The sequence below is a fragment of the Oncorhynchus masou genome, unplaced genomic scaffold, assembly GCF_036934945.1.
Source record: "Oncorhynchus masou masou isolate Uvic2021 unplaced genomic scaffold, UVic_Omas_1.1 unplaced_scaffold_631, whole genome shotgun sequence".
Taxonomy (NCBI): Eukaryota; Metazoa; Chordata; class Actinopteri; order Salmoniformes; family Salmonidae; genus Oncorhynchus; species Oncorhynchus masou.
In genome coordinates this window covers 243,214-258,784 of record NW_027012739.1, presented here as the reverse complement: position 1 = coordinate 258,784, position 15,571 = coordinate 243,214, and the positions used below count along the sequence as shown (strand labels likewise).

At 49.0% G+C, this 15,571-nt stretch overlaps 1 protein-coding gene across 3 annotated transcripts in view; it reads right to left on the bottom strand.

Moving 5' to 3' along the window:
• The window catches only part of LOC135536549 (UTP--glucose-1-phosphate uridylyltransferase-like), a 79,573-nt gene that overhangs the window by 36,383 nt on the left and 27,619 nt on the right, over window positions 1-15,571 (bottom strand). For all 3 annotated transcript variants that reach the window (XM_064962847.1, XM_064962846.1, XM_064962849.1), the window contains exons 4-5: window positions 10,206-10,391; window positions 3,215-3,348 (exon numbers count right to left, since the gene is read on the bottom strand). In XM_064962847.1, coding sequence (XP_064818919.1) covers window positions 3,215-3,348; window positions 10,206-10,391 — 320 coding nt within the window. The remainder of the gene's footprint in view (window positions 1-3,214; window positions 3,349-10,205; window positions 10,392-15,571) is intronic.

Genomic DNA, 15,571 nt, shown 5'->3' with positions numbered 1-15,571 from the left:
TCCTCAAAAGTACGTAATGTCACGATTCTAAAGCTATATGATATTACAGATAGCAAGTGAATTATCTCACATCTCTGAAAAGTATTGGAATGTTGTACTTCTGGTGCAAAAGTTGAAATTGGTGCAAAAGTTGGGTTTTTGAGCTAGCGCCCAATAGAATCCCATTCACTCCTTGAAGGAGAGTGCTCATTGTCCAGGAATTTCCCAGAATGCACCGTGGATCCCAATGATGTAGCATGGCAGAAATGCCTTCTGGAACATGTGAACTTCCATGTGCACTTAATGGTTGTACAGTCGTCTCAAATAAAACTGTGAAGGACCTCGGCGTTACTCTGGACCCTGATCTCTCTTTTGAAGAACATATCAAGACCATTTCAAGGACAGCTTTTTTCCATCTACGTAACATTGCAAAAATCAGAAACTTTCTGTCCAAAAATGATGCAGAAAAATTAATCCATGCTTTTGTCACTTCTAGGTTAGACTACTGCAATGCTCTACTTTCCAGCTACCCGGATAAAGCAATAAATAAACTTCAGTTAGTGCTAAATACGGCTGCTAGAAACCTGACTAGAACTAAAAAATGTCATCATATTACTACACTGCTAGCCTCCCTACACTGGCTTCCTGTCAAGACAAGGGCTGATTTCAAGGTTTTACTGCTAACCTACAAAGCATTACATGGGCTTGCTCCTACATATCTCTCTGATTTGGTCCTGCCGTACATACCTACACGTACGCTACGGTCACAAGACGCAGGCCTCCTAATTGTCCCTAGAATTTCTAAGCAAACAACTGGAGGCAGGGCTTTCTCCTATAGAGCTCCATTTTTATGGAATGGTCTGCCTACCCATGTAAGAGACGCAAACTCGGTCTCAACCTTTAAGTCTTTACTGAAGACTCATCTCTTCAGTGGGTCATATGATTGAGTGCAGTCTGGCCCAGGAGTGGGAAGGTGAACGGAAAGGCTCTGGAGCAACGAACCGCCCTTGCTGTCTCTGCCTGGCCGGTTCCCCTCTTTCCACTGGGATTCTTTGCCTCTAACCCTATTACAGGGGCTGAGTCACTGGCTTACTGGGGCTCTTTAATACCGTCCCTAGGAGGGGTGCGTCACTTGAGTGGGTTGAGTCACTGATGTGATCTTCCTGTCTGGGTTGGCGCCCCCCCCCCTTGGGTTGTGCCGTAGCAGAGATCTTTGTGGGCTATACTCAGCCTCGTCTCATGATGGTAAGTTGGTGGGTGAAGATATTCCTCTAGTGGTGGGGGGGCTGTGCTTTGGCAAAGTGGGTGAGGTTATATCCTTCCTGTTTGGCCCTGTCCGGGGCTGTCCTCGGATGGGGCCACAGTGTCTCCTGACCCCTCCGGTCTCAGCCTCCAGCATTTATGCTGCAGTAGTTTGTGTCGGGGGGCTAGGATCAGTCTGTTATATCTGGAGTACTTCTCCTGTCTTATCCGGTGTCCTGTGTGAATTTAAGTATGCCCTCTCTAATTCTCTCTTTCCTCTCTTTCTTTCTCTCTCTCGGAGGACCTGAGCCCTAGGACCATGCCTCAGGACTACCTGACATGATGACTCCTTGCTGTCCCCAGTCCACCTGGCCGTGCTGCTGCTCCAGTTTCAACTGTTCTGCCTGTGATTATTATTATTTGACCATGCAGGTCATTTATGAACATTTGAACATCTTGGCCATGTTCTGTTATAATCTCCACCCGGCACAGCCAGAAGAGGACTGGCCACCCCACATAGCCTGGTTCCTCTCTAGGTTTCTTCCTAGGTTTTGGCCTTTCTAGGGAGTTTTTCCTAGCCACCGTGCTTCTACACCTGCATTGCTTGCTGTTTGGGGTTTTAGGCTGGGTTTCTGTACAGCACTTTGAGATATCAGCTGATGTATGAAGGGCTATATAAATACATTTGATTTGATTTGCATTAATAACAAACTTGTATTCCATCTGTAAATATGAATAAAATTGTTAAATTATGAGCCTAGTTGGTTTAGCCACGGAAAAAGACAGGAACCTAACTGGCAGCCATGATTGGCTGACATAATGAATGGGCTGGACATGCCGTGAGATGAGTTTCGATTGGTCTGCCATATAGCATACTTCTGTCTATAACGTGAGCTGCTCAATACTGTATATGTTGATAGTCCTTTCTACTGTAGTGTTTTTGAAAGATATAATGTTAGCCATGAAGAACTGCAAAAGTTTAGAAACTTTTCTCTTTCATGGCCTGAATTTAGCAGGCGCTATCGGCAGATCAGTTTCTGCACACGCCACGGTCTGTGTGAACCGGAGTGACTTGACACAACGCTGACAAACAAGATGTAGCTACAAACAAAACTGAGTTAAATGGTTCCGGTCTACCGTGAAGCGTTCATTAGTGTATACCGTTAAGAGTTTAGCTACAATTTCAGATATTCTAAGTTTCTAATTTTGTCAGAAAGTTGTTTTCATTGCAAGTTAAAGCATACTGTTAGCTAGCTAGTGAAAGTTAGCATGCTGGCTCGCTATCTAACGTTACGTGTATAATCTGTGCAGTAATATTATTTGAATCAGAAACCATTTGCATTGCTAGTTCTAGCCTAATGTTAGCTAGCTAACATTGAACCTAGTTGGTTAGCTTTCGCTACCTGCAGATTCATACTACAGCAATGACAATGTTTGTATTGGTAGTAGTATGATATACCATTTTCTATCCCAGTCTCTACTTTTATACAATGTAAATAAAATAAAAAAGTCAAATGTTGCTACTGATTCCAGGTGATGTGTCACAATTGATAGTGCCGTTTATTTAGTCAATTTTACAGCTAACTGTCTACTCTACATGCTGATATTATCTTTGGTATTATTGTGTGTAGCTATGTTTCCTTGTTAGCTAGCCAGCCAGCCCATAGAGAGAGCGTTGCATTGTGGATGTTGTAGTTGATTTGAACTGCAACAGATTTCCACAATGATTTTCCATGTTGCTACCAACCTTATTATAACGGCAAAATTAAATATTTAAATACTCACAAGTTTAGCTACTTTTCTCACACATACTCACATGTTAGTGTTATTTAACACTGTAAATGAATGGAATTAGTGGTTTGGGTGGATTTTTCCTTTGAGTCTTTAGAGTCCATTCATTACCGCTACAGGCAGGATTTCCAGGTTAATGTCCAGTATGTCTCATATATTCGGATCAAGCAAGATATGAGACATACTGTGGTGCGTGTGTTACCTGCTCTGGTTGAAGGTGTGTATCTTGACACGGTGGTGTGTGTATTTCTGAAGGATCTTCTTGGTGTCTTCATCCGTGTTGAAGGAGTTCATCAGGACCAGAGGAACGTCTGTGTTGTACTTCTTGTTCAAGTGCTGAGGGAAAAAAAGATATTGGATTGAGAACAGGTGAAAGGAGTGCTTGGCAGCCATATTGGATTGAGAACAGGTGAAAGGAGTGCTTGGCGGCCATATTGGATTGAGAACAGGTGAAAGGAGTGCTTGGCAGCCATATTGGATTGAGAACAGGTGAAAGGAGTGCTTGGCAGCCATATTGGATTGAGAACAGGTGAAAGGAGTGCTTGGCAGCCATATTGGATTGAGAACAGGTGAAAGGAGTGCTTGGCAGCCATATTGGATTGAGAACAGGTGAAAGGAGTGCTTGGCAGCCATATTGGATTGAGAACAGGTGAAAGGAGTGCTTGGCGGCCATATTGGATTGAGAACAGGTGAAAGGAGTGCTTGGCAGCCATATTGGATTGAGAACAGGTGAAAGGAGTGCTTGGCAGCCATATTGGATTGAGAACAGGTGAAAGGAGTGCTTGGCAGCCATATTGGATTGAGAACAGGTGAAAGGAGTGTGAAAGGAGTGCTTGGCAGCCATATTGGATTGAGAACAGGTGAAAGGAGTGCTTGGCGGCCATATTGGATTGAGAACAGGTGAAAGGAGTGCTTGGCGGCCATATTGGATTGAGAACAGGTGAAAGGAGTGCTTGGCGCCATATTGGATTGAGAACAGGTGAAAGGTGAGTGCTTGGCGGCCATATTGGATTGAGAACAGGTGAAAGGAGTGCTTGGCAGCCATATTGGATTGAGAACAGGTGAAAGGAGTGCTTGGCAGCCATATTGGATTGAGAACAGGTGAAAGGAGTGCTTGGCAGCCATATTGGATTAAGAACAGGTGAAAGGAGTGCTTGGCAGGCCATATTGGATTGAGAACAGGTGAAAGGAGTGCTTGGCAGCCATATTGGATTGAGAACAGGTGAAAGGAGTGCTTGGCCGTCATACTGGCCACAGCAAACCAAGTGACAGGCTGTTTGGAGCTAATGCAATGGCAGTGTTGAGAGCATCAAATCCGAGATGCATTGTGACTGACAAATCATAAGAGTAGTTATTTATGATGCAAGGTGATTTGTAAAGTTAGTCGGCAGTCTGGCTGCCCAGTCGGCTGCAATGCTGAACAAGCCCGAAGACTCTAGAGTCCAGACTTTAACGAGGGAGGGGTTGTTACGGTAAACCGTTAAAAAAACTGTGGGTGTGTTGTGGAGTTTATGAAGCAACCAGGCTGGTCGAGGTTCGCCTGGCTTTATGAGGTCATTAAGGGTGGACTGTCCAAGGAGAGGTGGGGTCGTGTGAAGTTCAGCTCCACTACCAACCAATGTAACTACCAGGATATGACACAAACAACGTAACTATCAGGAAATCACACACTGTCTGACTGGCAGCCAACAGGATCTATTCCACTGTAGGATGTTGGTTTAGATGTAGTGCAACCATTTTATGTTTCGTTTTATGAATTTTGGGAAGTTATGAACTCCCATTTCCTCAGAGGACCACAGGACAGAGTTGAAAGGTCAGCAGGCTAGAGAGGAGGGATAAAGAGGTCCTGTGGATTAAGAAAACAGCCCTTCTCCTCTTCACCCTCTCTCCAAATTACAATCTCTCTCTCTCTCTCTCTCTCTCTCTCTCTCTCTCTCTCTCTCTCTCTCTCTCTCAGTCTCTCTATTCTCTCTCTCTCTCACTCTCTCTCTCTCTCTCTCTCTCTCTCTCTCTCTCTCTCTCTCTCTCTCTCTCTCTCTCTCTCTCTCTCTCTCTCTCTCTCTCTCTCTCTCTCTCTCTCTCTCTCTCTCTCTCTCTCTCTCTCTCTCTCTCTCTCTCTCTCTCTCAGGGGCTTTATTGACATGGGAAACATATGTTAACATTGCCAAAGCAAGTGAAGTAGATAATATAGAAAAGTGACAGTAAACATCATGATCATTATATTTAGTATATCATAAGATCAGCTGAGGGTCTGTGTGGAAAGCTCTCTAACGTCTTCAGGCAGTCTGACTGAAAAGAGAGCTGTTATTCTATGGGGCAGGTCTGTGGGTTTGGCCAGGCAGAGGGGGACAGAGAGCGCAGTGTGCTGGAACTGAGAGCTGTTATTCAAGGTCTGTGGGTTTGGCCAGGCAGAGGGGGGACAGAGAGCGCAGTGTGCTGGAACTGAGAGCTGTTATTCTATGGGGCAGGTCTGTGGGTTTGGCCAGGCAGAGGGGGGACAGAGAGCGCAGTGTGCTGGAACTGAGAGGTGTTATTCTATGGGGCAGGTCTGTGGGTTTGGCCAGGCAGAGGGGGACAGAGAGCGCAGTGTGCTGGAACTGAGAGCTGTTATTCTATGGGGCAGGTCTGTGGGTTTGGCCAGGCAGAGGGGGACAGAGAGCGCAGTGTGCTGGAACTGAGAGGTGTTATTCTATGGGGCAGGTCTGAAAGGTTTGGCCAGGCAGAGGGGGGACAGAGAGCGCAGTGTGCTGGAACTGAGAGGTGTTATTCTATGGGGCAGGTCTGTGGGTTTGGCCAGGCAGAGGGGGGACAGAGAGCGCAGTGTGCTGGAACTGAGAGGTGTTATTCTATGGGGCAGGTCTGTGGGTTTGGCCAGGCAGAGGGGGGACAGAGAGCGCAGTGTGCTGGAACTGAGAGGTGTTATTCTATGGGGCAGGTCTGTGGGTTTGGCCAGGCAGAGGGGGACAGAGAGCGCAGTGTGCTGGAACTGAGAGCTGTTATTCTATGGGGCAGGTCTGTGGGTTTGGCCAGGCAGAGGGGGGACAGAGAGCGCAGTGTGCTGGAACTGAGAGCTGTTATTCTATGGGGCAGGTCTGTGGGTTTGGCCAGGCAGAGGGGGACAGAGAGCGCAGTGTGCTGGAACTGAGAGCTGTTATTCTATGGGGCAGGTCTGTGGGTTTGGCCAGGCAGAGGGGGACAGAGAGCGCAGTGTGCTGGAACTGAGAGCTGTTATTCTATGGGGCAGGTCTGTGGGTTTGGCCAGGCAGAGGGGGGACAGAGAGCGCAGTGTGCTGGAACTGAGAGCTGTTATTCTATGGGGCAGGTCTGTGGGTTTGGCCAGGCAGAGGGGGGACAGAGAGTGAGTGTGCTGGAACTGAGAGCTGTTATTCTATGGGGCAGGTCTGTGGGTTTGGCCAGGCAGAGGGGGGACAGAGAGCTCAGTGTGCTGGAACTGAGAGGTGTTATTCTATGGGGCAGGTCTGTGGGTTTGGCCAGGCAGAGGGGGGACAGAGAGCGCAGTGTGCTGGAACTGAGAGGTGTTATTCTATGGGGCAGGTCTGTGGGTTTGGCCAGGCAGAGGGGGGACAGAGAGCGCAGTGTGCTGGAACTGAGAGGTGTGTGTCAGAGCAAGAGAGAGGCGGTATTTGTTTGCGGGCTTGTGTGTGGTTGTCTGTATATGTGTGTGTGTGTATCTGTGTGTGTTGTGAAATGGCTGCAAGCAAAGGGAAAGGGAACAACTGAAAGCATTCAACTGAAATATGTCTTCCACATGTATCCCAACCCGCTCTGAATCAGAGAGGTGTGGGGGGGGCTGCCTTCATCAACATCCACATCATGAACACTCTCCCCACCTCCACACACTGTGTCCTGTGTCTGTCTCACATCCCAGTGGTTCTGGGACAGTCATTTTACCCTCCAGATATAGGCATATTACCTCCACTGTGAATCAGGCCATTTAGTGAGAAAATGGATACCAACTCACATTAATGTTCACCAACTCCCACGTCTGCCCTCTCCCCTGAGTAAAGGTTCTCAGTCATCTCTCTCTCTCTGTGTGTGTGTGTCCAGTCGTCTCTCCCTCATTAAAGTCATAATCTGGAGTCCTTGCTTCAGCCCACCGACAGCCCAGTCACTTGGTTTGGTACGTTTTCAGAAATGGGGCTGAGGGGTGATAAAATGTAACCACTATACAATTCTTATGATGTCTCTTATGTCATGCGTACAACACTCTTGTGGCACATATCTGTTATAACAAGTCATTATGAGTTATAATGATATAATGACAGTTATGACAACACTTATGTCATTTTTAACCTTTATTTAACGAGGCAAGTTAGTTAAGAACAAATTATTTTTACAATGACGGCCTACCCCAGCCAAACCCGGACGACGCTGGGCCAATTGTGCACCCGACCTATGGGACTCCCAATCAAGGCCGGTCGTGATGCATCCTGGAATCGAACCAGAGTCATTAGGGATGCCGCAAGCACTAAGATGCAGTTCCTCAGACCGCTGAGATGCAGTGCCCCGTCCGCTGAGATGCAGTGCTCTGAGATGCAGTGCCTCAGACCGCTGAGATGCAGTGCCTCAGACCGCTGAGATGCAGTGCCTTAGACCGCTGAGATGCAGTGCCTCGGACCGCTGGGATGCAGTGCCTCAGTCCGCTGAGATGCAGTGCCTTAGACCGCTGAGATGCAGTGCCTCAGACCGTTGAGATGCAGTGCCTTAGACCGCTGAGATGCAGTGCCTTAGACCGCTGAGATGCAGTGCCTTAGACCGCTGAGATGCAGTGCCTTAGACCGCTGAGATGCAGTGCCTCGGACCGCTGAGATGCAGTGCCTCGGACCGCTGAGATGCAGTGCCTCAGACCGCTGAGATGCAGTGCCTTAGACCGCTGAGATGCAGTGCCTCAGACCGTTGAGATGCAGTGCCTCAGACCGCTGAGATGCAGTGCCTCAGACCGTTGAGATGCAGTGCCTCAGACCGCTGAGATGCAGTACCTTAGACCGCTGCGATGCAGTGCCTCAGACCGTTGAGATGCAGTGCCTCAGACCGCTGAGATGCAGTGCCTCAGACCGCTGAGATGCAGTGCCTCAGACCGCTGCCTCAGACCGCCTCAGACCGCTGAGATGCAGTGCCTCAGACCGCTGAGATGCAGTGCCTCAGACCGCTGAGATGCAGTGCCTCAGACCGCTGAGATGCAGTGCCTTAGACCGCTGAGATGCAGTGCCTCAGACCGCTGAGATGCAGTGCCTCAGTCCGCTGCGATGCAGTGCCTCAGACCGCTGAGATGCAGTGCCTCAGACCGCTGAGATGCAGTGCCTCAGACCACTGAGATGCAGTGCCTCAGACCGCTGAGATGCAGTGCCTTAGACCGCTGAGATGCAGTGCCTCAGACCGCTGAGATGCAGTGCCTCAGACCGATGAGATGCAGTGCCTCAGACCGCTGAGATGCAGTGCCTCAGACCGCTGAGATGCAGTGCCTCAGACCGCTGCGATGCAGTGCCTCAGACCGCTGAGATGCAGTGCCTCGGACCATTGAGATGCAGTGCCTCGGACCATTGAGATGCAGTGCCTCAGACCGTTGAGATGCAGTGCCTCAGACCGCTGAGATGCAGTGCCTCAGACCGCTGAGATGCAGTGCCTCAGACCGCTGAGATGCAGTGCCTCAGACCGCTGAGATGCAGTGCCTCAGACCGTTGAGATGCGGTGCCTCAGACCGCTGAGATGCAGTGCCTCAGACCGCTGCGATGCAGTGCCTCAGACCGCTGAGATGCAGTGCCTCAGACCGCTGAGATGCAGTGCCTCAGACCGCTGAGATGCAGTGCCTCAGAACGCTGAGATGCAGTACCTGAGACAGCTGCGATGCAGTGCCTCAGACAGCTGCGATGCAGTGCCTCGGACCATTGAGATGCAGTGTCTCGGACCATTGAGATGCAGTGCCTCGGACCGTTGAGATGCAGTGCCTCAGACAGCTGCGATGCAGTGCCTCAGACCGCTGAGATGCGGTGCCTCAGACCGTTGAGATGCGGTGCCTCAGACCGCTGAGATGCAGTGCCTCAGACCGCTGAGATGCAGTGCCTCAGACCGTTGAGATGCAGTGCCTCAGACCGCTGAGATGCAGTGCCTCAGACCGTTGAGATGCAGTACCTCAGACCGCTGAGATGCAGTGCCTCAGACCGCTGAGATGCAGTGCCTCAGACCGCTGAGATGCAGTGCCTCAGACCGCTGAGATGCAGTGCCTCAGACCGCTGAGATGCAGTGCCTCAGACCGCTGAGATGCAGTGCCTCAGACCGCTGAGATGCAGTGCCTCAGACCGCTGAGATGCAGTGCCTCAGACCGCTGAGATGCAGTGCCTCAGACCGCTGAGATGCAGTGCCTCAGACCGCTGAGATGCAGTGCCTCAGACCGCTGAGATGCAGTGCCTCAGACCGCTGAGATGCAGTGCCTCAGACCGTTGAGATGCAGTGCCTCAGACCGCTGAGATGCAGTGCCTCAGACCGCTGAGATGCGGTGCCTCAGACCGTTGAGATGCAGTGCCTCAGACCGCTGAGATGCAGTGCCTCAGACCGCTGAGATGCAGTGCCTCAGACCGCTGCGATGCAGTGCCTCAGACCGCTGAGATGCAGTGCCTCAGACCATTGTATTGCGGTGCCTCAGACCGCTGAGATGCAGTGCCTCAGACCGCTGAGATGCAGTGCCTCAGACCGCTGAGATGCAGTGCCTCAGTCCGCTGCGATGCAGTGCCTCAGACCGTTGAGATGTAGTGCCTCAGACCGCTGCGATGCAGTGCCTCAGACCGCTGAGATGCAGTGCCTCAGGAGCCAGATATGCCCATGACTGCTCATGACATGTCTATGACTGCTTATGACATGTTTATGACTGCTTATGACATGTATATGACTGCTCATGACATGTTTATGACTGCTTATGACATGTATATGGCTGCTTATGACATGTTTATGACTGCTTATGACATGTTTATGACTGCTTATGACATGTATATGACTGCTCATGACAGGTTTATGACTGCTTATGACAGGTTTATGACTGCTTATGGCATGTATATGACTGCTCATGACAGGTTTATGACTGCTTATGACATGTCTATGACTGCTCATGACATGTCTATGACTGCTCATGCCATGTCTATGACTGCTGATGACATTCTAACAACATTGACGACAGGTACCTCTATCTGCTGCACGGTGAGGTCCAGGAAAGTGTTCTCGTTGCGGACGCTGATGAGGCTCTTGGGGCCTTTACAGCCCATGCTGGTCCCCAGGCCTCCATTCAACTTGACGACCACCAGCTTGTTGAGACTGTCTGCCAGGTTGTCCGGCAGGGGCAGCGCTGCTATCTTATCATAGGGCTGGATCTGTGGAGAGAGAGGAGAGACATTTCACCTGTTCCCTTTAGTAATGTATGTGGTAACACTTCTGATGTGGGCGGAGGGGGATCTTATCTTGATATGTCATCTATGGAGACTCAGGGACTGAAAAAGGACTAGGGAAGAAATGAAACCACAGAACCTTTTTGTGTTCATTTCTGAAGACAAATGAGAGTGTACTCTTTGACAGGACTGCAACACACCCAGGGCTCTGCATTCAGCTTGAATCAATAAGGTCTGGCATCTTAAACAGATAGCTGGAGGTTCACAACTATACACAATGAGAAGGAGCACCCAGGACATCAAATCTGAAACAGATGTCCTGTGTGTGTGTGTGTGTGTGTGTGTGTGTGTGTGTGTGTGTGTGTGTGTGTGTGTGTGTGTGTGTGTGTGTGTGTGTGTGTGTGTGTGTGTGTGTGTGTGAAGAATGGGCACAATAGTATGTGTGTGTGTTGTATGTGTCCAACACACACTGGACACAGTCCCAACACAAACTGGACACAGCCAAACACACTGGATATAGCCCAACACACACTGGATACAGCCCAACACACACTGGATACAGCCCAACACACACTGGATACAGCCAGACACAGTGGATACAGCCCAACACACCCTGGATACAGCCCAACACACTGGACACAGCCCAACACACACTGGACACAGCCCAACACACTGGACACAGCCCAACACACTGGACACAGCCCAACACACACTGGATACAGCCCAACACACTGGACACAGCCCAACACACTGGACACAGCCCAACACACACTGGACACAGCCCAACACACTGGACACAGCCCAACACACTGGACACAGCCTAACACACTGGACACAGCCCAACACACTGGATACAGCCCAACACACTGGACACAGCCCAACACACACTGGATACAACCCAACACACTGGACACAGCCCAACACACACTGGACACAGCCCAACACACACTGGACACAGCCCAACACACACTGGATACAGCCCAACACACACTGGATACAGCCCAACACACACTGGATACAGCCCAACACACTGGATACAGCCAGACACAGTGGATACAGCCCAACACACCCTGGATACAGCCCAACACACTGGACACAGCCCAACACACACTGGATACAGCCCAACACACTGGACACAGCCCAACACACTGGACACAACCCAACACACTGGACACAGCCAAACACACTGGATACAGCCCAACACACTGGATACAGCCCAACACACTGGATACAGCCCAACACACTGGACACAACACACTGGATACAGCCCAACACACTGGACACAGCCCAACACACTGGACACAGCCCAACACACTGGACACAGCCCAACACACTGGACACAGCCAAACACACTGGACACAGCCAAACACACTGGACACAGCCCAACACACTGGACACAGCCAAACACACTGGACACAGCCCAACACACTGGATACAGCCCAACACACTGGATACAGCCCAACACACTGGATACAGCCAAACACACTGGATACAGCCCAACACACACTGGACACAGTCAAACACACTGGACACAGCCAAACACACTGGACACAGCCAAACACACTGGACACAGCCAAACACACTGGACACAGCCCAATACACACTGGATACAGCCAAACACACTGGACACAGCCCAACACACTGGACACAGCCCAACACACTGGACACAGCCCAACACACTGGATACAGCCCAACACACTGGACACAGCCCAACACACTGGACACAGCCCAACACACTGGATACAGCCCAACACACTGGATACAGCCAAACACACTGGACACAGCCCAACACACTGGACACAGCCAAACACACTGGACACAGCCCAACTCACACTGGATACAGCCCAACTCACACTGGATACAGCCTGAAAAACACACTGTATTAGGGAGATACTGGATACAGCCCAACACACTGGAGCTGCTCTCACCTAATTTCTGGTGGGCAGAAATGGTCCTGTAGGTCAGTCTTTATACTGTGACCACCAATAGCTAAAGAGCAAACAAATCCTTCCGGACAAATCACGATTCCACAGGTAGATAGCATCTTTCTAATTTCAGAAGGGGAGATGACATTCAGCCCATAGACTGGCCCTTAACTTGCAAAGACAGAGGGGATCTCCTCACACTAGGATCCCTTCACTCACTGAGGATAGCTATACCAAAACAACAATAAAACAATCACCTGTTCCCCGCTCTCCTCTGTATCCTAAAGCTCATCTTATGTGTAAGAGAGAATGTGTGTGTGTGTATGTGTAAGAGACACACCGATAATGTGTGTGTGTGTGTGTGGTGTGTGTGATACAGCCCAACACACTGTGTGTGTGTGTGTGTGTGTGTGTGTGTGTGTGTGTGTGTGTGTGTGTGTGTGTGTGTGTGTGTGTGTGTGTGTGGAAGCAAACACACTGGACACAGCCCAATATTTTAACGTGAACACTGCAGCAAAACACTGCAAAAACTCCTTCCTCCACTGCTCTTTGGTCCAGCCCAATGTGGCCACAATACGTTGAGTTTCACTGGGAAGCCAAACACACTGGACACAGCGTCAGGGAAGCTATGAAGCCCACACTGGAACAGCTGGAAGCCCCACACTGAAGCTGTACAGACAAACACACTGGACAGGGGAGCTAACACACTGACAAGCCCACACTGGAAGCTGTGAAGCCCCGGGGAAGCTGTGAAGCCCCGGGGAAGCTGTGAAGCGCCGGGGAAGCTGTGAAGCCCCGGGGAAGCTATGAAGCGCCCGGGGAAGCTATGAAGCCAGCTGTAGACTAGTGCGTGATCGTGTTAATGAGTCTGTTATTAAATGTGTATGTTTACTGATTTTCATTCAATCCCATATTCATTCATATGGGCAGAATATTGTACATGTAGCTTACAGATTTAATTATGGCCTAAAATAAATGTGTTCATATGGGCAGAATATTGTAGCCTCGGCACACAGTGCCGTGAAAAGTTATTTTCCGCGTTTCTGATTTTCTCTATTTTTGCACAGTTTTGATACTGAATGTTATCAGATCTTCAACCAAAACCTAACATTAGATAAAGGGAACCTGAGTTTACAAATATTTAATTTAATTAAACAAAGTTATGCAAACCACAATTCCCCTGTGAAAATGTCATTTCCCCCTTTCACTCAATAACTGGTTGTGGCACCATTAGCGCCAATGACTGCAACCAAATGCTTCCTGTAGTTGTTAATCAGTCTCTCACATCGCTGTGGAGGAATTTTGGCCCACTCTTACGTGCAGAACTGGTTTAACTCTGCAACATTTGTGGGTTTTTAAGCATGAACTGCTTGTTTCAAGTCCTGCCACAACATCTCCTAGGCTGGTGTCTGTCATGCCCAGACCTTAGAGAGCCTTTTTATGTCTCTATTTGGTTTGGTCAGGGTGTGATTTGAAGTGGGCATTCTATGTTTTTGATTTCTATGATTTTGTATTTCTATGATTTGGCCGGGTATGGTTCTCAATCAGGGACAGCTGTCTATCGTTGTCTCTGATTGGGAATCATACTTAGGCAGCCTTTTTTCCCTTTGTTATTTGTGGGAAGTTGACTTTGTTAGTGGCACTATAGCCCTCGTAAGCGTCACGGTCGGTTGGTATTGTTTATTGTTAGCGACATTAGAAATAAAGTAGTGTACGGTCACCACGTTGCGCTATGGTCCATTTCTTCTGACGGTCATGTCTTTATAGTTTCTACAATGTATTTTGGTTTGAAAGAATGTATTTTTGTTTGATCTAGTTTTTACACCATCCATTAACACCAATCATTCAATATAAAACATTTATCAACAAAAATAAGTATTTTAAACCATCCATTAACATTTTAAACCATCCATTAACACCAAACATTCGGGCCTCCCGGGTGGCGCAGTGGTTAAGGGCACAGTACTGCAGCGCCAGCTGTGCCATCAGAGTCCCTGGGTTCGCGCCCAGGCTCTGTCGTAACCGGCCGCGACCGGGAGGTCCGTGGGGCGACGCACAATTGGCCTAGCGTCGTCCGGGTTAGGGAGGGCTTGGTCGGTAGGGGTGTCCTTGTCTCATCGCGCACCAGCAACTCCTGTGGCGAGCCGGGCGCAGTGCTCGCTAACCAAGGTTGCCAGGTGCATGGTGTACCCTCCGAGTTCTTGCCATCGCCACTCCATTTTTCATGTATCCATTTGTTTTGTCTTGTTCCCTGCACACCTGGTTTTCATTCCCCAATCACACTACATGTATTTATTCCCCTCATGTCTTTGTGTGATTGTTACGTGTCATTTTTTATGCGGTTTTCTGGTGCTTTTTCCATACTACTATTGCTGGCCATGTAAAACAACACATTTCACTGCACCTATCCGGTGTGACAAAATATTTAAAATAATTCTCCCACCTCTACCTCTCCTTCCCTCCCCTTCCCTTCCCTTCCCCCCTCCCCCTCCTTCCCTCTACCTCTCCCATAAGACGGACTCTGTTTGAGAGGAGTGAGTGTAAGTGTGATTCTCTCTCTCTCTCTAATAAATGAGAAGGACCAGCTGTGAAGGTCTGCTACTGAGGGGGAAACAACCCGGGATTTGTGTTGTGTGTATGTGACAGTGTGTGTGTGTGTGTGACAGTGTTTGTGACAGTGTGTAAGTGTATATGTTAGTGTGTGTGCACTAGCTAGGCCCAATTTAGCATCAGGTCGTCCATAGCACTTAGCCTCCTCTCCCTCTCTACCCAACGTAAACTCTGCTTCCAGACTCAGTGTTTTTCCCAACAGCCGGGGTTCTAGAACAGCAACAAGACATCAGAGAGGATACAGAGGCATCCAGACAGAGAGAACACACTGAAACCAAACTGTCTTCTCAGAACTTCTCCACACACACATCTTGGATTCCTTCACTTTCCTTTCCTTCATTCTCCATCCCTTCCCAACTGTGACTGAGTTCAAGGTAAAGTCTCAAGGAAAGTGTGCTATAAAGGGAATAGGGTGCCATTTGGGACGTGCATTTGGAACCCAGACCATTTTTTAATTTTTATTTTATTTCACCTTTATTTAACCAGGTAGGCTAGTTGAAAACAAGTTCTCATTTACAACTGCGACCTGGCCAAGATAAAGCATAGCAGTGTGAACAGACAACACAGAGTTACACATGGCGTAAACAATTAACAAGTCAATAGCACAGTAGAAAAAAAGGGGAGTGTATA